A 15,823-nucleotide genomic window follows, 5' to 3' on the forward strand; every position below is an offset into this window, starting at 1 on the left:
GAGGATAATTCAAGAACAGAAAGGAAGGAGCAAGGGCAAACCCTTTCGTTCAGCTGAGAGCGCGTGTGGCAGAGACAGTCCAACGGCAACACGGGGCACGGGATTCAAGGCTGTGGACACTGACTGATACCTTCTGCTCCAGGGTTAGCTGGTACTTCTGCTTGACTCTCTTACACTTGTTGAACCACGTGTTCTCGTCCATGATGAAAGGGGGCCCCACGTTCTCGGGAGAGCTGCTCTCGCTGCCACTGCTGCCCAGCGTCCTCAGCTCCTCCTCATCGCTGCTGATGCTGTCAGAGCTGGGAGATTGACGTTTAAAAAGAAGGTTAATACTGTGTTCCACTCTGGTTTTTAGGAAATACTTCTGTATTTTCAAGCTACTGGTGAGCAAACTCTAAAATATTTAGCACTAAATATACCATTATAATTAATGATAATATAAAGACTTTTGTTTCTTGAAATGCCTTTTTTATATTTTTTCATTTTTCTGTAGTATGTATTATTTCATGCAGTAATTTGAGGAGGGACAGACTCTGAAGGTTTCTTAAAATTAGGAAACTAATAGAGTTTTTAAAAAAATGTGTTGAATACATGTATATTTGGGTGGAAGCAATTACATTTTTAAAATATTGGGTCAATTAGGATAGTTTAAATCTTTCTAAAATGAAAAACTATGGTCAGAAATAATAACTGGTTAGTGACTAGATTGAAGTGGCATTTCCCTTTTCATTTTAGTGCCTGTTACATAACAAGTTGGTAGGAATCCTTTAGTACATAAAGGAAAGAAAGCTATATGTACATTTTTGGATTTGTGCATCAAAGAAAGGAAATTGCATAAAAATTCAGGAAAAAAGTGGTTAAAAGTTGAGGACACAGAGTAAAATCATTAAATTCATTCTGAGGGCACCAACTGAGAAGGTTCCATAATTATATCTTTTAAAAAGCCTTGTAATGATTACTACAGCTTTTATGTAAGAGAGGCAGATTAGTGTTTGCATTTAACTTTATATCTTAATTTAAGTCACTTCCTAGATCACAAAAATAGCCCTCCCATCTTCATGTTGATGACCAACCTCCTATCTCCAGCTGTGATCTTGCTCTTTAATTTCAGGCTTGTGGCCCACTTTGCACAAACTAGCTGTGTGACTGTGGACAAGTTATTTAACCTTTCTATGCTTCCGTTTTCTCATTTCTCACTGCCTTTGGGGGATTAATGAGTTAACAGAAGTAAAGTTCTTAGACCAATCAATGCCTTATATATAATAAACATTCAATAAATATTACTACTATCATTTTACTAGTATTATTTTGAACTATTCATTACCTTCACAAAAGGTACTATAACTCAACATATCCCAAAACAGTATAATATTATACCTATTCAAAGCATCTTATTGCTGTACTTTTCAGGCTCTAATGTACTAGAATTATCCCTTTTCCTCAAGAATCCACTAACTTAAGTTAGAAAGCTTGGTACCACAATACTCTATGTCTCCTTCTCCCTCAGCATCCAAAATACCTTCCCACTCCTACCTCTGAAATAATAGTGACTTCTCTCACTAGATGATTATCTTGGGGATAAGAAATGTATTATTTTTCAGAAGTTCATGAAGTTTCTATACTCTCAACATCTATGTGTTTCTATACTCTCAACATCTATGATTCTTTCCTACATTATGCACTCCATAAATAACGTATCGTGATTGTGTGTGTATACATTATATTATTTTCACTTTCTTTCTCTCTCCCTTACAGCTCTGGCCTAATCATAACATTTTAGAAGTATGTAAAAATCATCATTCTATTCAGGAAATCAATAAGTGAAGGCAGACCTTCAGAAAAATCTATGGATTTCATCTGATTAATTTTTAATGCTGATGAGATTGAGGGAAATCCATAACTCTCACATAAGACTGGTAATTGGTACAACTCTTTTATAAAAGTAGACTTTAAGAGCCATAAAATTTTTGTTGTATTTACCTGAATAACAGTAAATTCAAAATAGAAATAAAAAGAAAATTGATTTGCACAAAAATGTTTATTATTCTTTTCTTTATAATGAAGATAAAATGAAAAACAGTCTAAATAATTAATTACAGTTTTAAAATCTCAATGGATGATTACAGAGCAATTAGATTTATTATCATAACTACAGCAAAAAATACATGTACTTTAAAAAAAACTACATATATGTTGGGATTACAATTATATAATAAGTGCATACTTATATTAAATACTAAAAATGCAACTAGAGTTTATATTTATGAATGATTTCTGACATGAAATAAATGTTTTATAAAAAGTAATTTTAATCAGATGAATATATTGTGCAACAAGGCATTTAACAATAAATTTGGATTTCAAGAACATATTTCTAAATGTCAAATACCTTTGGGTAAACTTCAAATATGGTGTGTAGTCTATTACAGCAGGAAAGCTGCCATCCAGTCCCTCTCCCTTTAGGCAGAAGCTAAGACAACAGACAATAAATATTCCATATTCATATATAAAATTTTAAATCAAAGTTAAGTGTTATAAACAATCTGCTAGAGACATTTATTTCATCAAATTGTAGGTAATGTGTTCTGTTTGTAATTTAAATGTTACTTGTTACAAATAAATATCTCAATAAAGATGTTTTACCTTTAATCTAAATGACAAAGAACTGTACAAGTTAATACTCTGTTACATAAATATATCACACAAAAGTAAAATACGCGGTGTCCCAAGAAATGGATATATACTTCGCCAGCTGATTCTATTACAATTTGGAAATGAAATGTATTTTAATAAATACTGACTTTGTAATTACTCAAAGTGTGTATACATTTTTGGGGGAATACCCTGTATACTGAGGAATCTTTTCAAAGATTGTTTCATACTGTCTTGGTCTTTATTAAACCTTTTGTGATGTCACTAGAGAATTTTTAAACGAAGATTTGTTCATACAAGTTCTCAGGTGACACTAAGTATTCCTAAAAGGATCTGAATAATTAGAAAACGAGGGTTTTCGCCTTTGAACATAATGCCCCAAGCAGCAGGGAAGGTGTGGCCCAGGCCCTGAGGACGGGGCTGTCCAGGTACACACTGGCCTCGACTGCTCTCAGTGAGTAAATTCACAGAGAAACATGAACGGATAACAACAGAAAATTATATGGAAACAGTGGAAATCAGCAGTTTTGTACAGGCAGCTTTGGGAGACATCATTTATTATAGTCTGCCTGAAATTGGGACAAAACTGAACAAACAAGATGACTTTAGTGCTTTGGAAAGTGTGAAAGCTGCTAGCAAACTCTATTCTCCTCAATCAGAAGTAACTGAAATTAATGAAGCTCTTGCAGAAAATCCAGGACTTGTCAGCACATCTTGTCATGAAGATGGTTGGCTGACCCAGATGACACTGAGTAACCCTGCAGAACTAATGCAGATGAACCCATGAGTGGAGAAGCATATAAGAAATACACAAAATCTATTGAGGAGTGAAAATGGAGACCCCCTCTCCCTAAATAAAGAAGTATAAAACAACTTTAATTTAAAAAAAGAAAGAAAGAAAAAAGTCTGGCCAGTGTTGCTCAGTGGTTGAATGTCAACCCATGAACCAAGAAGTCACCAGATTAATTCCTGGTCAGGGCACATGCCTGGGTTGTAGGCTCCATCCCTAGTAGGGGGCATGCAGGAGGCAGCTGACTGATGTTTCTCTCTCATTGATGTTTCTATTTCTCTATTCCTCTCCCTTCCTATGTCTCTAAAATCAATAAAAACATTTTTTTAAATGAGGGTTTTCTAAACTATTTGAATAGGTGAAATGGCTTGTATCTTAGACCTAAAAAAAAATCTTCTAATGTCCATTCAATGTTTTTTGAGGCCATGACAACAGGGAAAAGGTTAAGTAAAGCCAGTAAAAAAACTCTAGATCTCCTGATTCCCCAATCCAGTAATCTTTGTTTTGTATAATGGTATATACAGCTAGTTTTTTGTTTTATTTTGTTTTTAAAAAGGCGTTTAGTTTTAAGATTACTATTGTTAGATTGTGAAGTATACAGATTGGCAGTTAAAAAATAGTCATGGGGATGTAAAGTACAGCATAGGAAATATAGTCAATAATCTATATATATAACAGCCTAAGCGACTGTTACCACTGGTTGACCGAACAACTGGTTGACCGGTCGCTATGATGTGCACTGACCACCAGGGGGCAGATGCTCAATGCAGGAGTTGCCCCCTGGTGGTCAGTGTGCTCTCACAGCCAACCTCCCGTGGCCAGCCAACCTCCCGCAGTCCCTCCCCCCGGGGGCTGGCCCTGATTTGCCCCAATCAGGAGGCAAGAAAGCCCCAATCAGGCCCAATCACTGGTCAGGCCGAGGGACCCCACTCGTGCATGAATTCATTCACCAGGCCTCAAGTATTATAATAACTGTTCATGGTGTCAGTTGGGTACTAGAAGTATCAGGGGCAACACTTTGTAAAGTATATGATTATCTAAACACTATGCTATACACTTGAAATGAATATAAAATAATATTGAATACAAACTAATGAAAAAAATTTTTCAATTAAAAAAATTACATAAAAATAAATCATTTACATTTTTAAAAGAAAACAAAGTTTACTATTATTAAAAGGAAAAAATATAGCTTCTAACAAGATAAAGAAATATTTAAAAGATGTAGGTTAATCTTGCAAAAGAAAAAATTCATCTACGAAGTACTACCTCCTGGTTTCTTTGGGAAGTTTGACTGTGGAAATACTTGTCCTAATATATTAATATCAAGGGTATGTATTGTTTCCAGATTTAAATAAAGAGAATTAATTTAGCAACATTTTATATGGGTTTGCCTTCATTTACAGAAACATTACTAATATATCTTTAAGACATTTGTTTCCAGCTGATTATATAGTATCAATGGGTTCCAATAAATCAACAGTTCATTCTTCACCCAGGTTGTTGTTTTTTAAATAAAAAATAAAATTGTAAAGGATTTAGACAGAGCCAGCAGCATGCCATGTAAAAAGTTGATACCCTTAGAGGGATCATAAGACAACCTTCATATTTCACCCATCATGTTTATCCTAAACAATTAAGCTAATTAACCTAAAACTACTCGATTAAAGAAAATGACAAATATTTTGAAAAGGAAGTGATTTACTAGAAAAAGGTAACCTCAGTGAAAATGGGCAGCATTATTTTTCAATTAAAGACCTAAAAGTAGATTTTAATTTAAACTTATTTTAATAATATTCTTGGATTTTAAGTGATATATTGAAATAAAAATATAATATTTCCTTCATTCTTATGTTTGAGTTCTTGTTATAGACGAATCTTTTACTATCAGTATAATGTAAAATCTTAAATGAGTTAAAGAAATGCAAAAGGATGCTTTCATAAATCTAAAAAGAAATTACAATGTCCCCTTTTAGTGCATGTAATCTTAGACTGGAATCAATTCATCTTATTGATAATCAAAGTAAATATTAACAATATGTTTTATATTCTAGATACATAACACAAGAAACATAAGACACCCAAGATATCCTGTCCGGGTCTTCTTTATCTCAATACATGAAATAATAAAAGACTTTCTAGCTTTGAACCTACTTTTAGTGTCTTTCTTTTCATTTTAAAGCAGTAGCTGAAAATACTAAGAGATAAAATCCAAAATCTTCCTTCGGTTGGACCAGAGTCCATGATTTTTCTGCTTGGGGAAGGTAGTCTAAGCTTTCTTTTGACCCAAACTAGACAGCAAGCCTGTAAGTTAATTCCTAGAACTTGAGACAATCTATTCCCTGAGAGCAAACCAATTTAGAAAAAGGATGTCATTTAAAAGGGAACAACATGAATCAAATATCAATATCTAAGTATGTGCTTTTCTTAGAAAATTGAAAGAAAAAAATCATAAGTATAAACCATATAAGGTAGCATAATTTAAAACTGAATACATTTAGTGAGGATTAAGTACCTGAAATCAATAGCATTGAGCCCAAGCAGCATGCCAGCAAGCATATTTGCTTCCTCACCCAAGACAATTGCTCCATCTTCATAAAATCTTCTGAAAAATGAAATGGGTGAATACATAAATATTAAAAATAGGCAAGTTTCATCTAGAGAAATCAGAGCCCATGGTACACTAGAAAGAACTAAATTGTATTTAGTTTGTCAAAATAAAAACATAATTGGGTCACCCAACTCTTACAGATATTTAGGAGGGGGGAAAAACCCATCACCATAACAACAACAAAAATCATTCTAAGTGTTTCCACTTCTCTAACAGCGACTCTTCAAATGCGCCTAGACTGCCTAGCATTTTTCCCAGTAGTGAAGCAATATGAATGTAATCGGAAAGGTGGCACATTTACAATCATTTATACTAGTCTTTTTTCAAAACTATGCAGACTATTGTTCTATACATGAGACAAACACAAACATACATTATGTTTTTCTGTAATTCCAAAGGTTATTACCTAAATTAAGAAATAGGAAGGTGTGATCATTAGTAATTTATGCTAACCTTTAACACTGGAATACTAATAGGGCAGATGGGCTACCAAAGTGACTGTATATAAAATACAAAATTTGAAAAATGTGAATTTTAATATTTTTGCTAGTTCTTACAAATCCTTCTGTTTTGACTAATGTTCGTTTTTAAAGTATAATTTTATTTTAAAATAAATATATTTTTAAAAATCATAATATGGGCTTTAGGTATTTTTCCACAAAATAATGTAAGATAACTGAGAAAATACTAGGCAAAAACTAATTCATGTTCGGTAACCAGGGATCCTTAAATTGTTATACCTATTTATATTACACATAAACAATGAACACTAAGATATAACACCCCACCCACTTAGTAAAAGATATGTGTCTTGCTTTTCTCCTGTATTTATGAGTTTTTAAAGGCTGAAAACGATTTTAGTATGTTCATAATTTCACCATCAATTTTGAATAGTTCATGTCTTAACAAATACTTTTACAAACACATCATTTGATACTTGCAAAAAAAGCCCATGAAGTAAATGCAAAAGGAATTGTCATTAGTTTCAAATTCACCATCAAGAAAAGTAAGAGGTTAAAAACAATTTCCCAAGCTCATGTTGATAAACTGCTCAAGGAAAAAACCCAATTCTTTTTACTCTAAGTTCTATATATTTTCTATTAAATATATTCTATTTCTTGTAAAACAAAAATAATTATAGAGAATTTAACTTAACTTCTGTTATGGCTTGTAAGGAATTTTAAATGAATAAGAAGTAAAAGGAAAATAAGAGACAACTCTTCACCCTCTAACAGATGTAAGTCTGCAAACAAACATGGTAGGAAGACTAGCTTGGAATAGATGTTTGGTGTTTCCTTGAAAATATGGGAATTGCTATTATTGATTTATATAAAAGAGGAAAAGCCAAAACTTTTAGCCTACCAAAGGTTAGTAAAGTAAATGGAAGGAATTTCTACATATTCAATTGAGGTGTTCCACAAAAAGGTAAAGATATTTAGATAAATCTACATATATGAGATTTTATCCCACCACAATGGCTAAATTAGCTGTTGACAGAATATTTTATTGACTCTTGGAAGAACTATGATTCCAAAGGTTCTAGATCAACTAATTCTACAGGACATATGCTTTAGAAAATAATTCTGGTTTTTTTATACTGGGAATAACCCATTATTCCTAGTATTTCCCTATATAAGGCAAGGTCTACCATTTCTCCATCATGAGCCTACCATGTTTAAAAGTACATTTTAAGAATCAGATCACAACTATTCTTGCTTGCTTCCTAATGTCAGCATTGTATTAGGGACTGTTTAAGAATACCAAAAACAATCACAAACTATCTGGTTTTAGAGATTTTTTTTAAGTCTAAAGCTCTTTTATATGTGTGTTATAATGAGGGGTGTTTGTTTTTTTTTTGCCTCTAGTTTTTTTAAAATATATTTTATTGATTTTTTTACAGAGAGGAAGAGGGACAGAGGAAGGAAGAGGGACAGAGAAGAAGGAAGAGAGACAGAGAGTCAGAAACATCGATGAGAGAGAAACATTGATCAGCCGCCTCCAGCACACCTCCCACTGGGGATGTGCCTGCAACCGGCACACGCACTTGATCAGAATCGAACCTGGGACCCCCGAGTCCGACACTCCATCCACTGAGGCAAACCAGTTATGGCTTTGCCTCTAGTTTTACTAATGATTTTTTAAACTAACCAGTGAAATGCTTGCTATATGTGAAATCAATAATTCCACTAAAATAAAACCTTATGTGAAGCATAATATTATGCAGACTTGATTTAAATCAACAGTCTCACTGCAATAGAGGGGAGGGGATAACAAATGGAAGAGGAAGGGTTCGTTAAGAGAATTGTCCATTGTATGCTGAACTTTTTCAATATTAGTTCTGGTTAAGAAAAAAAACAAAACTTGTGGTGATGGCCAAAGGGAAGGGGGATTGAGGTTGGGCGGAGGCATGCAAAGGGATTGGGGGTGACAGGGACATCTGTAATAGTGTCAACAATAAAATAAAGAAAAAAAGCTTGCTCAGAAAATACATCTTGAAGTTTGAGTTAACATCTTAAAAATAACTTAATTCAGTATTTGAAAGAATACTGAACTATATGAAAATATCCTATTTTTATCATTTAACCGAAGACAAGCCACCCATGTGTATTAAGGAGGCAGAAGCTATTAGGAAAAGCTAACTTTTTATACCCTTAATCAAACCAACTCATCAATAATTTTGACTGAAAATATGATTCCTGCTATCAGCACTTTTAAAGAATTCAAAAGATTATAAACTTTCAACCTTTTCCTTTTATCTCATAGAAAAATTGGAGCATTAATAAAGTTTCGCTTATATAACCAAGGTTATGTAACAAATGAACCAAAATAAAATCTAAGGTGACTAATCCAAAATGATAAAGTATACACTAAAAAAAATTCCCTTTCTTTTGTTGAAAATATTTTTTGTTCTAAAGAAAACATTTTTATATGAAGGATCTAACCAAAAACAGTGTACTGAATTGCAAAAACATAAATATTGAAAGTACCAAGGTGGAAAATATATATGACTTCCACTTAAAGTTTTACATATAAAGCGGGGAGGGGGGGGGGAAGACTAGAAAGGAGTCAATAGGGGGAAAGGGAACATCTATAATACTTTCAATAAAGATTTTTTTAAAAGAATAAGTTTTGTATTTTAGAAGCAAATGAAAATTGTAAGGTACTATTTGACATGACTGTAAGCTGGAAGAAAAGCCTCTATTTTTTTTTATTAGGTATACTTTTTCCAATTACTTTTAAGTTGTCTAGAAAAACATTAAAAGTAGAAAAGTAGTTAAAATAATACCCTAATAAAAATAATACTTTTCTCTTGTCACATATAATTTAACTTTAATTAAAATATGTCTCTATAGCGCTATCCTTAGTGTTCATTCTGTTAAAATATTTTAAGGCCTTTCAGGTACTTCAATAGAAAATATCCTTTGGGTGGGATCCAAAGTGAACAACCAGTATAAACTACGTTGATACTGCACAATATCATGCTTTCAAAATTTCCTTTATTGAGAGTCAGAAATAGTCTACAGACTGAAAGTTCAATATTAACATATGAGGAAGATTATCGTATAAGAAATTTCATTAGCAACCTTCTTACTATCTTCCCCAATTTAGTCTTTCTGTAAGAAACTTTGAGGAAATAAGATTCTCCATCATGATATGCAGAACACATTACAGTATTATAAACAAATGTTTTATTCTATTCAAAGTCAAATTGAATCAGAATGAAAAAATGACCAAAAAGTAAACGTCCAAAGGTCTTGCTACGAACGTGAGATTCATTATTTATTTTCTCAACAAATATAGGGGTGAGCAAAAGTAGGTTTACAGTTGTAATAGAAATAAAGAATACATTAAGAAATAATAATACAAGAATACATTCTGTTTCGTGTACTCACGGCTGTAAACCCACTTTGCCTACCCCTGTGTATAAGAAACTCCTGCTATGTGGCAAGAACTGTCTGAGGCACTGGAGTTAAAACGGTGAACAAGCTAAATATAGTCCCTCTCTATGGAGTCTAAGGGAGAGGACAGGCAACAAATGAAAGAAAAAGATAGAGATAATAAGTCGTATAAACAGGTTGTTGAGATAGAGAAAAAGTAAAGGAGAACCAGCTTTGAAGAAAGTCATTAAGAAAGGCATTCTCAAGTGTTTAGCGACCTTAGGCACACAGAAGTCCAACTGCACCGTGAGCATTTACCAAGTGCCAGGCATAGCTGTAAGTGCTTTACATGAATTATCTTCTTTAACTTGACCACCTACATATTATGCCACACAGGACTAAGCAAGTTGCCCAAGATTCCACAGCAAGTAAGTGGTGATACCGGGATTTGACTGCAGGAAATGTGCTTGCAGAGCCTGATGGCTAATGTAATGAGAAACCATTCCAATGTTTTAAATGGGAATTAACATGATCCCTTTTTCCTTCAAGAAGACTGGCTGAAAGCAGGATGACTACTGGAAGGGGGCAAAGGAAGCTCAGTTGGGAGGCTGAAAGGAGAGTTTATGCAAGAAGTAAGAGAGGCATGCATTACTGTCGCATTCCTAGAGATAAAGGTAAATGGGTAGATTTAAGATAAGACTGACAGGACTTGCTAATAAAATGATTATAGAGAATGAGGCAGAAAGAGGAATCAAATATGAATTTCAGATTCTGACTTGATCAGCCATGTAGGTAAGTAGTGAAGCCATTTGCCAAGAAGGAGATAAACAGGGTTGGGGAGGGGGTTGGAGATCAAGTTATCTGAACTATCTAGCCAGAGATTTAAATGTGGTGTCATGTTCATATATTTAAAGACATAGGGAGATGAATAAATTTTAGGAAGAGAGACAGAAAAATGAATAGAGAAAGAAGAGTAGACAATGGAGGACAGAGCCCAGATGATACTGACACTAAGAAGTTGTGAAGAATCCAGCCAGAGTGGTTCAGTGGTTGGACGTTGATCCATAAACCAAGAGGTCAGGATTTAATTCCCAGTCAGGGTACATGCCCAGGTTGTGGGCTTGATCCCCAGGAGGGGGCATGCAGGAGGCAGCCAATCAACGATTCTCACTCATATATGTTCAATTTTCCCAGCATCATTTATTGAATAGACTGTCTTTACCCCATTGTATGTTCTTTCCTCCCTTGTCAAATAGTAATTGACCATATAGATGTGGGTTTATTTCTTGGCTCTCTATTCTGTTCCATTTGTGTGTCTGTTTTTATGCGAGTACCATGCTGTTTTGATTACTATAGCCTTAAAGTACAGTTAGCATAGTTTGATAGCAGGAAGCATGATACTTCCTACTCTGTTCTTTTTTAAGACTGCTGTGACAATTCAGGGTCTTTTGTGGACCCATATAAATTTCTAAATTATTTGTTCTAGTTCTGTGAAAAACGCCATTGGTATTTTGATAGGAATTGCATTGAATCTATAGATTGGGTATGGACATTTTATTAATTTTAATTCTTCCTATCCATGAGCAAAATATATGCTTCCATCTATTTGTATCTTCTTCAATTTCTTTCATTAGGATCTTTATAATCTTCTGAGTACGGGTCTTTTACCTCCTAGGTTAAATTTATTCCTAGGTATTTTTTTGTTGTTGATGCAATTGTAAATGGCACTGCTTTCTTATTTTCCCTTTCTGAGGGTTCATTATTGGTGTATAACAATGTAAACAATTTCTGAATATTTATCTTTTATCCTATTTTAGTGAATTTCTTTATCAGTTATAATAGGTTTTTTTTCCCCCAATGGAATCTTTAGGATTCTCTATATACAGTATCATGTCATCTGCAAATAATGACAGTTTTATTTCTTCCTTTCCAATTTGGATGCCTTTTATTTCTTCTTGTATGACTATTATGGCTAGGACTTCCAGTACTATCTATATATATAAAAGCCTAAGTGACCAGCTGACTGGCCAACTGGCTGGTAGCTATGATGCACACTGACAACCAGGGGGCAGACGCTCAAAGCAGGAGCAGAAACCACAGGCATGGAAACATGGAACAGACTGATGAATCTCAGAGGGAAGCGGGGAGAGGGGAGGGCAGGAAAAGATTAACCAAAGATCTTATATGCATACTAGAGGCCTGGTGCATCCATGCACCGGTGGGGTCCCTTGGCCTGGCCTGCAGGGATCAGGCCAAAACCAGCTCCCCAACATCCCTTGAGGGGTCCCAGATTGCAAGAGGGCACAGGCTAAGCAGAGGGACCCCACCAGTGCACAAATCCGTGCACCGGGCCTCTAGTGTTGAATAAGAGTGGTGAAAGTATACATCTCTGTCTTCTTCCTGATCTTATGGAAAACACTTTTAGTTTTCCCCCACTGAGTATGATGTTGGCTGTGGATTTGTCATATATGACCTTTATTACATTGAGGTATGTTCCCTCTATTCTCACTTTGTTGAGAATTTTTATCATAAATGGGTGCTGGATTTTGTCAAATGCTTTTCTGCCTCTATTGATATGATCATATAATTTTTATCTTTCATTTAGTTTATGTGGTATATCATGTTAATTGATTTGTAAATATTGTACCAACCTTGCATCCCAGGAGTTAATCCCACTTGATCATGGCATATGATCTTTTTAATGTATTGCTGAATTCAGTTTGCTAATATTTTGTTAAGGATTTTTGCATCTATTTCATTGGTAATTTTGGCCTATATTTTCTTTCTTTGTGTGTTTTTATCTGGCTTTGGAATTAGGATAATGCTGGCCTCATAAAATAAGCTTGGAAGTCTTCCCTCCTCTTGAATTTTTTGGAATAGTTTGAAATGAATAGGTGTTAGTTCTTCTTCATTTGGTAAAATTCACCAGTGAAGCCATCCAGTCCAGGACTTTTACTGGGAGTCTTTCAATTACGGCTTCTATTTTGTTGGTTGGAATTGGTCTGTTCAGATTTTGTTTCTTCTTGATTCAATCTTGGAAGATTGTATGTTTCTATGAATTTATCAATTTCATCCAGACTGCCCAATTTGTTAGCATATAGTTGTTTGCAATATTTTATTATAATCCTTTGTGTTTATATGGTGTCAGTTATCACATCTCCTTTCATTCTGATTTATTTGGGTCCTCTTTTCTCTTGATGAGTCTGGTTAAAGGTTTATCAATCTTGTTTATCTTTTCAAAGCACCAGTTCTTGGTTGGATTAATACTTTGTATTTTTTTTCAGACTATTACATTATTTTCAACTCTCATCCTTATTAATGTCTTCCTTCTATTCACTTTGGGTTTTGTTTGTTGTTCTTTTTCCAGTTCCTTTAGGTGTAAGGTTAGATTGTGTATTTGATATTTTTTCCTATTTCTTCAGGTAGGCCTATGTTGCTATGAATTTCCCTCTTAGGACAACTTTTGCTGTGTCCCCCAAACTTGGGGTGGTTGTGTTTTCATTCTCACTTGTCTCAGAGTACCTTTTGGTTTCTTCCTCGACCTCATTGTTAACCGATTTATTGTTTATAGCATGTTTTTAGACTCCATGTGTTTGTATTTTTCAGGATTTTTTTCTTGTAATTGACTTCTAGTTTTTATATTATTGTGGTCTGAGAAGATACTTGATATAATTCCAGTCTCTTAAATTTATTGAGACTTGTTTTATGGCATAGCATGTTGTCTATCCTAGAAAATGTTCCATGTGCACTTGAATGAATGCATATTCTGCTGCTTTGGGGGTAAAATGATCTAAAGATATCAATTAAATCCATTTGATCTAGTGTGTCATTTAAGGCTGCTGCTTCCTTGTTGATTTTCTGTCTGGAAAATCTATCCAGTGATGTCAACAGGATATTAAAACCCACTACAATGACTCTATTACTACCAATTTCTCCCTTTATGTCCATCAATATTTGCTTTATATATTTAGGTGCTCCTATGTTGGGTGCATAAATTTTTATAAGGATTATATTTTCTTGTTGGATTGATCCCTTTATCATTAATGATCTTTTTGTCCATTAATATAGCCTTTGTCTTAAAATCTACTTTGTCTGATATAAGTATTGCTACTCCGCTTTCTTTTACATTTCCACTTGCATGACATATATTTTTCTATCCCTTTACTTTCAGTCTCTGTGTGTCTTTTGGTCTGAAGTGGGCCTCTTGTAGACAGCATATGTATGGGTTTTGTTTTCACATCCATTCAGCTTATGTCTTTTGATTGGAGCATTTAAGCCATTTACATTTAAAGTTATTATTAATAGATATGTATTTATTGCTATTTTATTCTTTATAACTATGTTCCTTGTTGTGTGTTTTTTATTTCTTCTTGTTCTTAAAGAAGACCCTTTAACATTTCTTGTAATCCTGGTTTGGTGGTAATGAACTCCTTTAGCTTTTTCTGGTTTGGGAAGCTCTTTACTTCTCCTTCAATTTTAAATGATAGAGCCTTTCTGAGTAGTCTTAGTTGTAGGCCCTTGCTTTTTATCATTTTAATATTTTGTGCCAATCCATTCTAGCCAGAAATACTTCTGTTGAAAAATCGGCAGACAGTGTAATGGTAGCTACCTTGTAGGTAACTTTCTCCTACTGCTTTTAAGTTTCTCTCTTCATCCTTAACTTTTGCCATTTTAATTATGATGTGTCTCAGTGTGGGCCTCTTTGGGTTTATCTTGTTTGGGACTCTGCATTTTCTGGACTTGTGTGTCTTTTTACTACACTACGTTAGGAAAGTTTTCAGTCATTTCTTCAAATACATTCTTAATCTCTTGCTCCATGCTCATTGTATTCCTATGATGTGATGTTGCTATGCTTGATGTTGTCCTAGAGGCCCCTTAAATTATCCTTATTTAAAAAATTTATTTTTGCTGCTCTGTTTGCATATTTTCTACTACTTTGTCTTCCAAATTGCTGATTCAACCCTCTGTTTCATCTAATCTGCTGTTGATTCATTTCAGATATTGTGTTCTTCATTTCTAACTGGCTCTTTTTTATGTTTTCTACTTCCATTTTTGTTTCCCTTCTCTTTGTTGAAGTACTCATTAAGTTCATCTACGCTTCCACAAAGTTCATTTGGCCAATGTTTTGAACACTGCATTTAGTAGATTGCTTGCCTCCATTTCATTTAATTCTTTTTCTGGGAATTTCTCCTGTTCTTTCATTTGGAGTATGTTTCTTTGTTTCTCCATTTTGGCTGCATCTCTGTATTTTTTCCTGTACATCAGGTAGATCTGATTTGTCTTCCAGTTTTGGTAGAGTGGTCTTCTGTAGTAAGAGTCCTGTGGGGCTCAGTGATGCAGTCTCCCTAATCACCTGAGGAGGTGCTCCAGAAGTGTCCCTTGTATGAGTTCTGTGGACCTTCCTGTTGTAGTTTAGTTTTTATTGCCGTTAGCCTTTCCATGAGTAACATTGGCCCTCAGGCTGGCTAATTGTGGGGACTGACACCAAACACAGTGTAAGAGCTGCTGTGGAGGGGCTAACCCACACAGCACATTTGGCTCTAGCGAGTTTGGTGCCTGCTGATATCTTTTTGGTTATGCCACTTGTGGAGCTTATCAGATTGTGCTCTGTTGTGATCTGAAGACAGCCAGTGGGTGTGCTGGTTCTGGGGCATCCTGGGAGGGACTCCATTAAAGGTCAATGTCAGATGCTGCTTGTGACCAGCCCTGGACTACCTGTGAGGAGATACAAAGCAATCCACAGCAGGTGGCTGCCTCTGCTGGTCCTGGATGCCCAGGGTGTATACCGAGGCTTCCACTAGTAACAAACCTGGGATAGGTCAGCAAAAGGCCCCAGGCACCCTGAGATCTGCCTCTACTTGCTAGCTACTTGTTAGGCTCAGCCATCAAAAG

At 34.8% G+C, this 15,823-nt stretch overlaps 1 protein-coding gene and 1 pseudogene across 6 annotated transcripts in view; one reads left to right on the top strand and one right to left on the bottom strand.

The window, feature by feature from the left end:
* Positions 1–15,823, bottom strand: part of RUNDC3B (RUN domain containing 3B) — a 102,339-nt gene that overhangs the window by 28,487 nt on the left and 58,029 nt on the right. For 5 of the 6 annotated variants that reach the window (XM_008149436.3, XM_054726176.1, XM_008149427.3 and 2 more), the window contains 3 exons: positions 5,958–6,047; positions 2,390–2,470; positions 131–299 (listed from right to left, as the gene is read on the bottom strand). In XM_008149436.3, the coding sequence (XP_008147658.1) occupies positions 131–299; positions 2,390–2,470; positions 5,958–6,047 (340 nt within the window). The remainder of the gene's footprint in view (positions 1–130; positions 300–2,389; positions 2,471–5,957; positions 6,048–15,823) is intronic. The other variant, XM_054726177.1, reaches the window with a different exon arrangement.
* Positions 2,655–3,483, top strand: LOC103294036 (glycine cleavage system H protein, mitochondrial-like; annotated as a pseudogene).

Source organism: Eptesicus fuscus, chromosome 14 (assembly GCF_027574615.1).
Source record: "Eptesicus fuscus isolate TK198812 chromosome 14, DD_ASM_mEF_20220401, whole genome shotgun sequence".
Classification (NCBI taxonomy): Eukaryota; Metazoa; Chordata; class Mammalia; order Chiroptera; family Vespertilionidae; genus Eptesicus; species Eptesicus fuscus.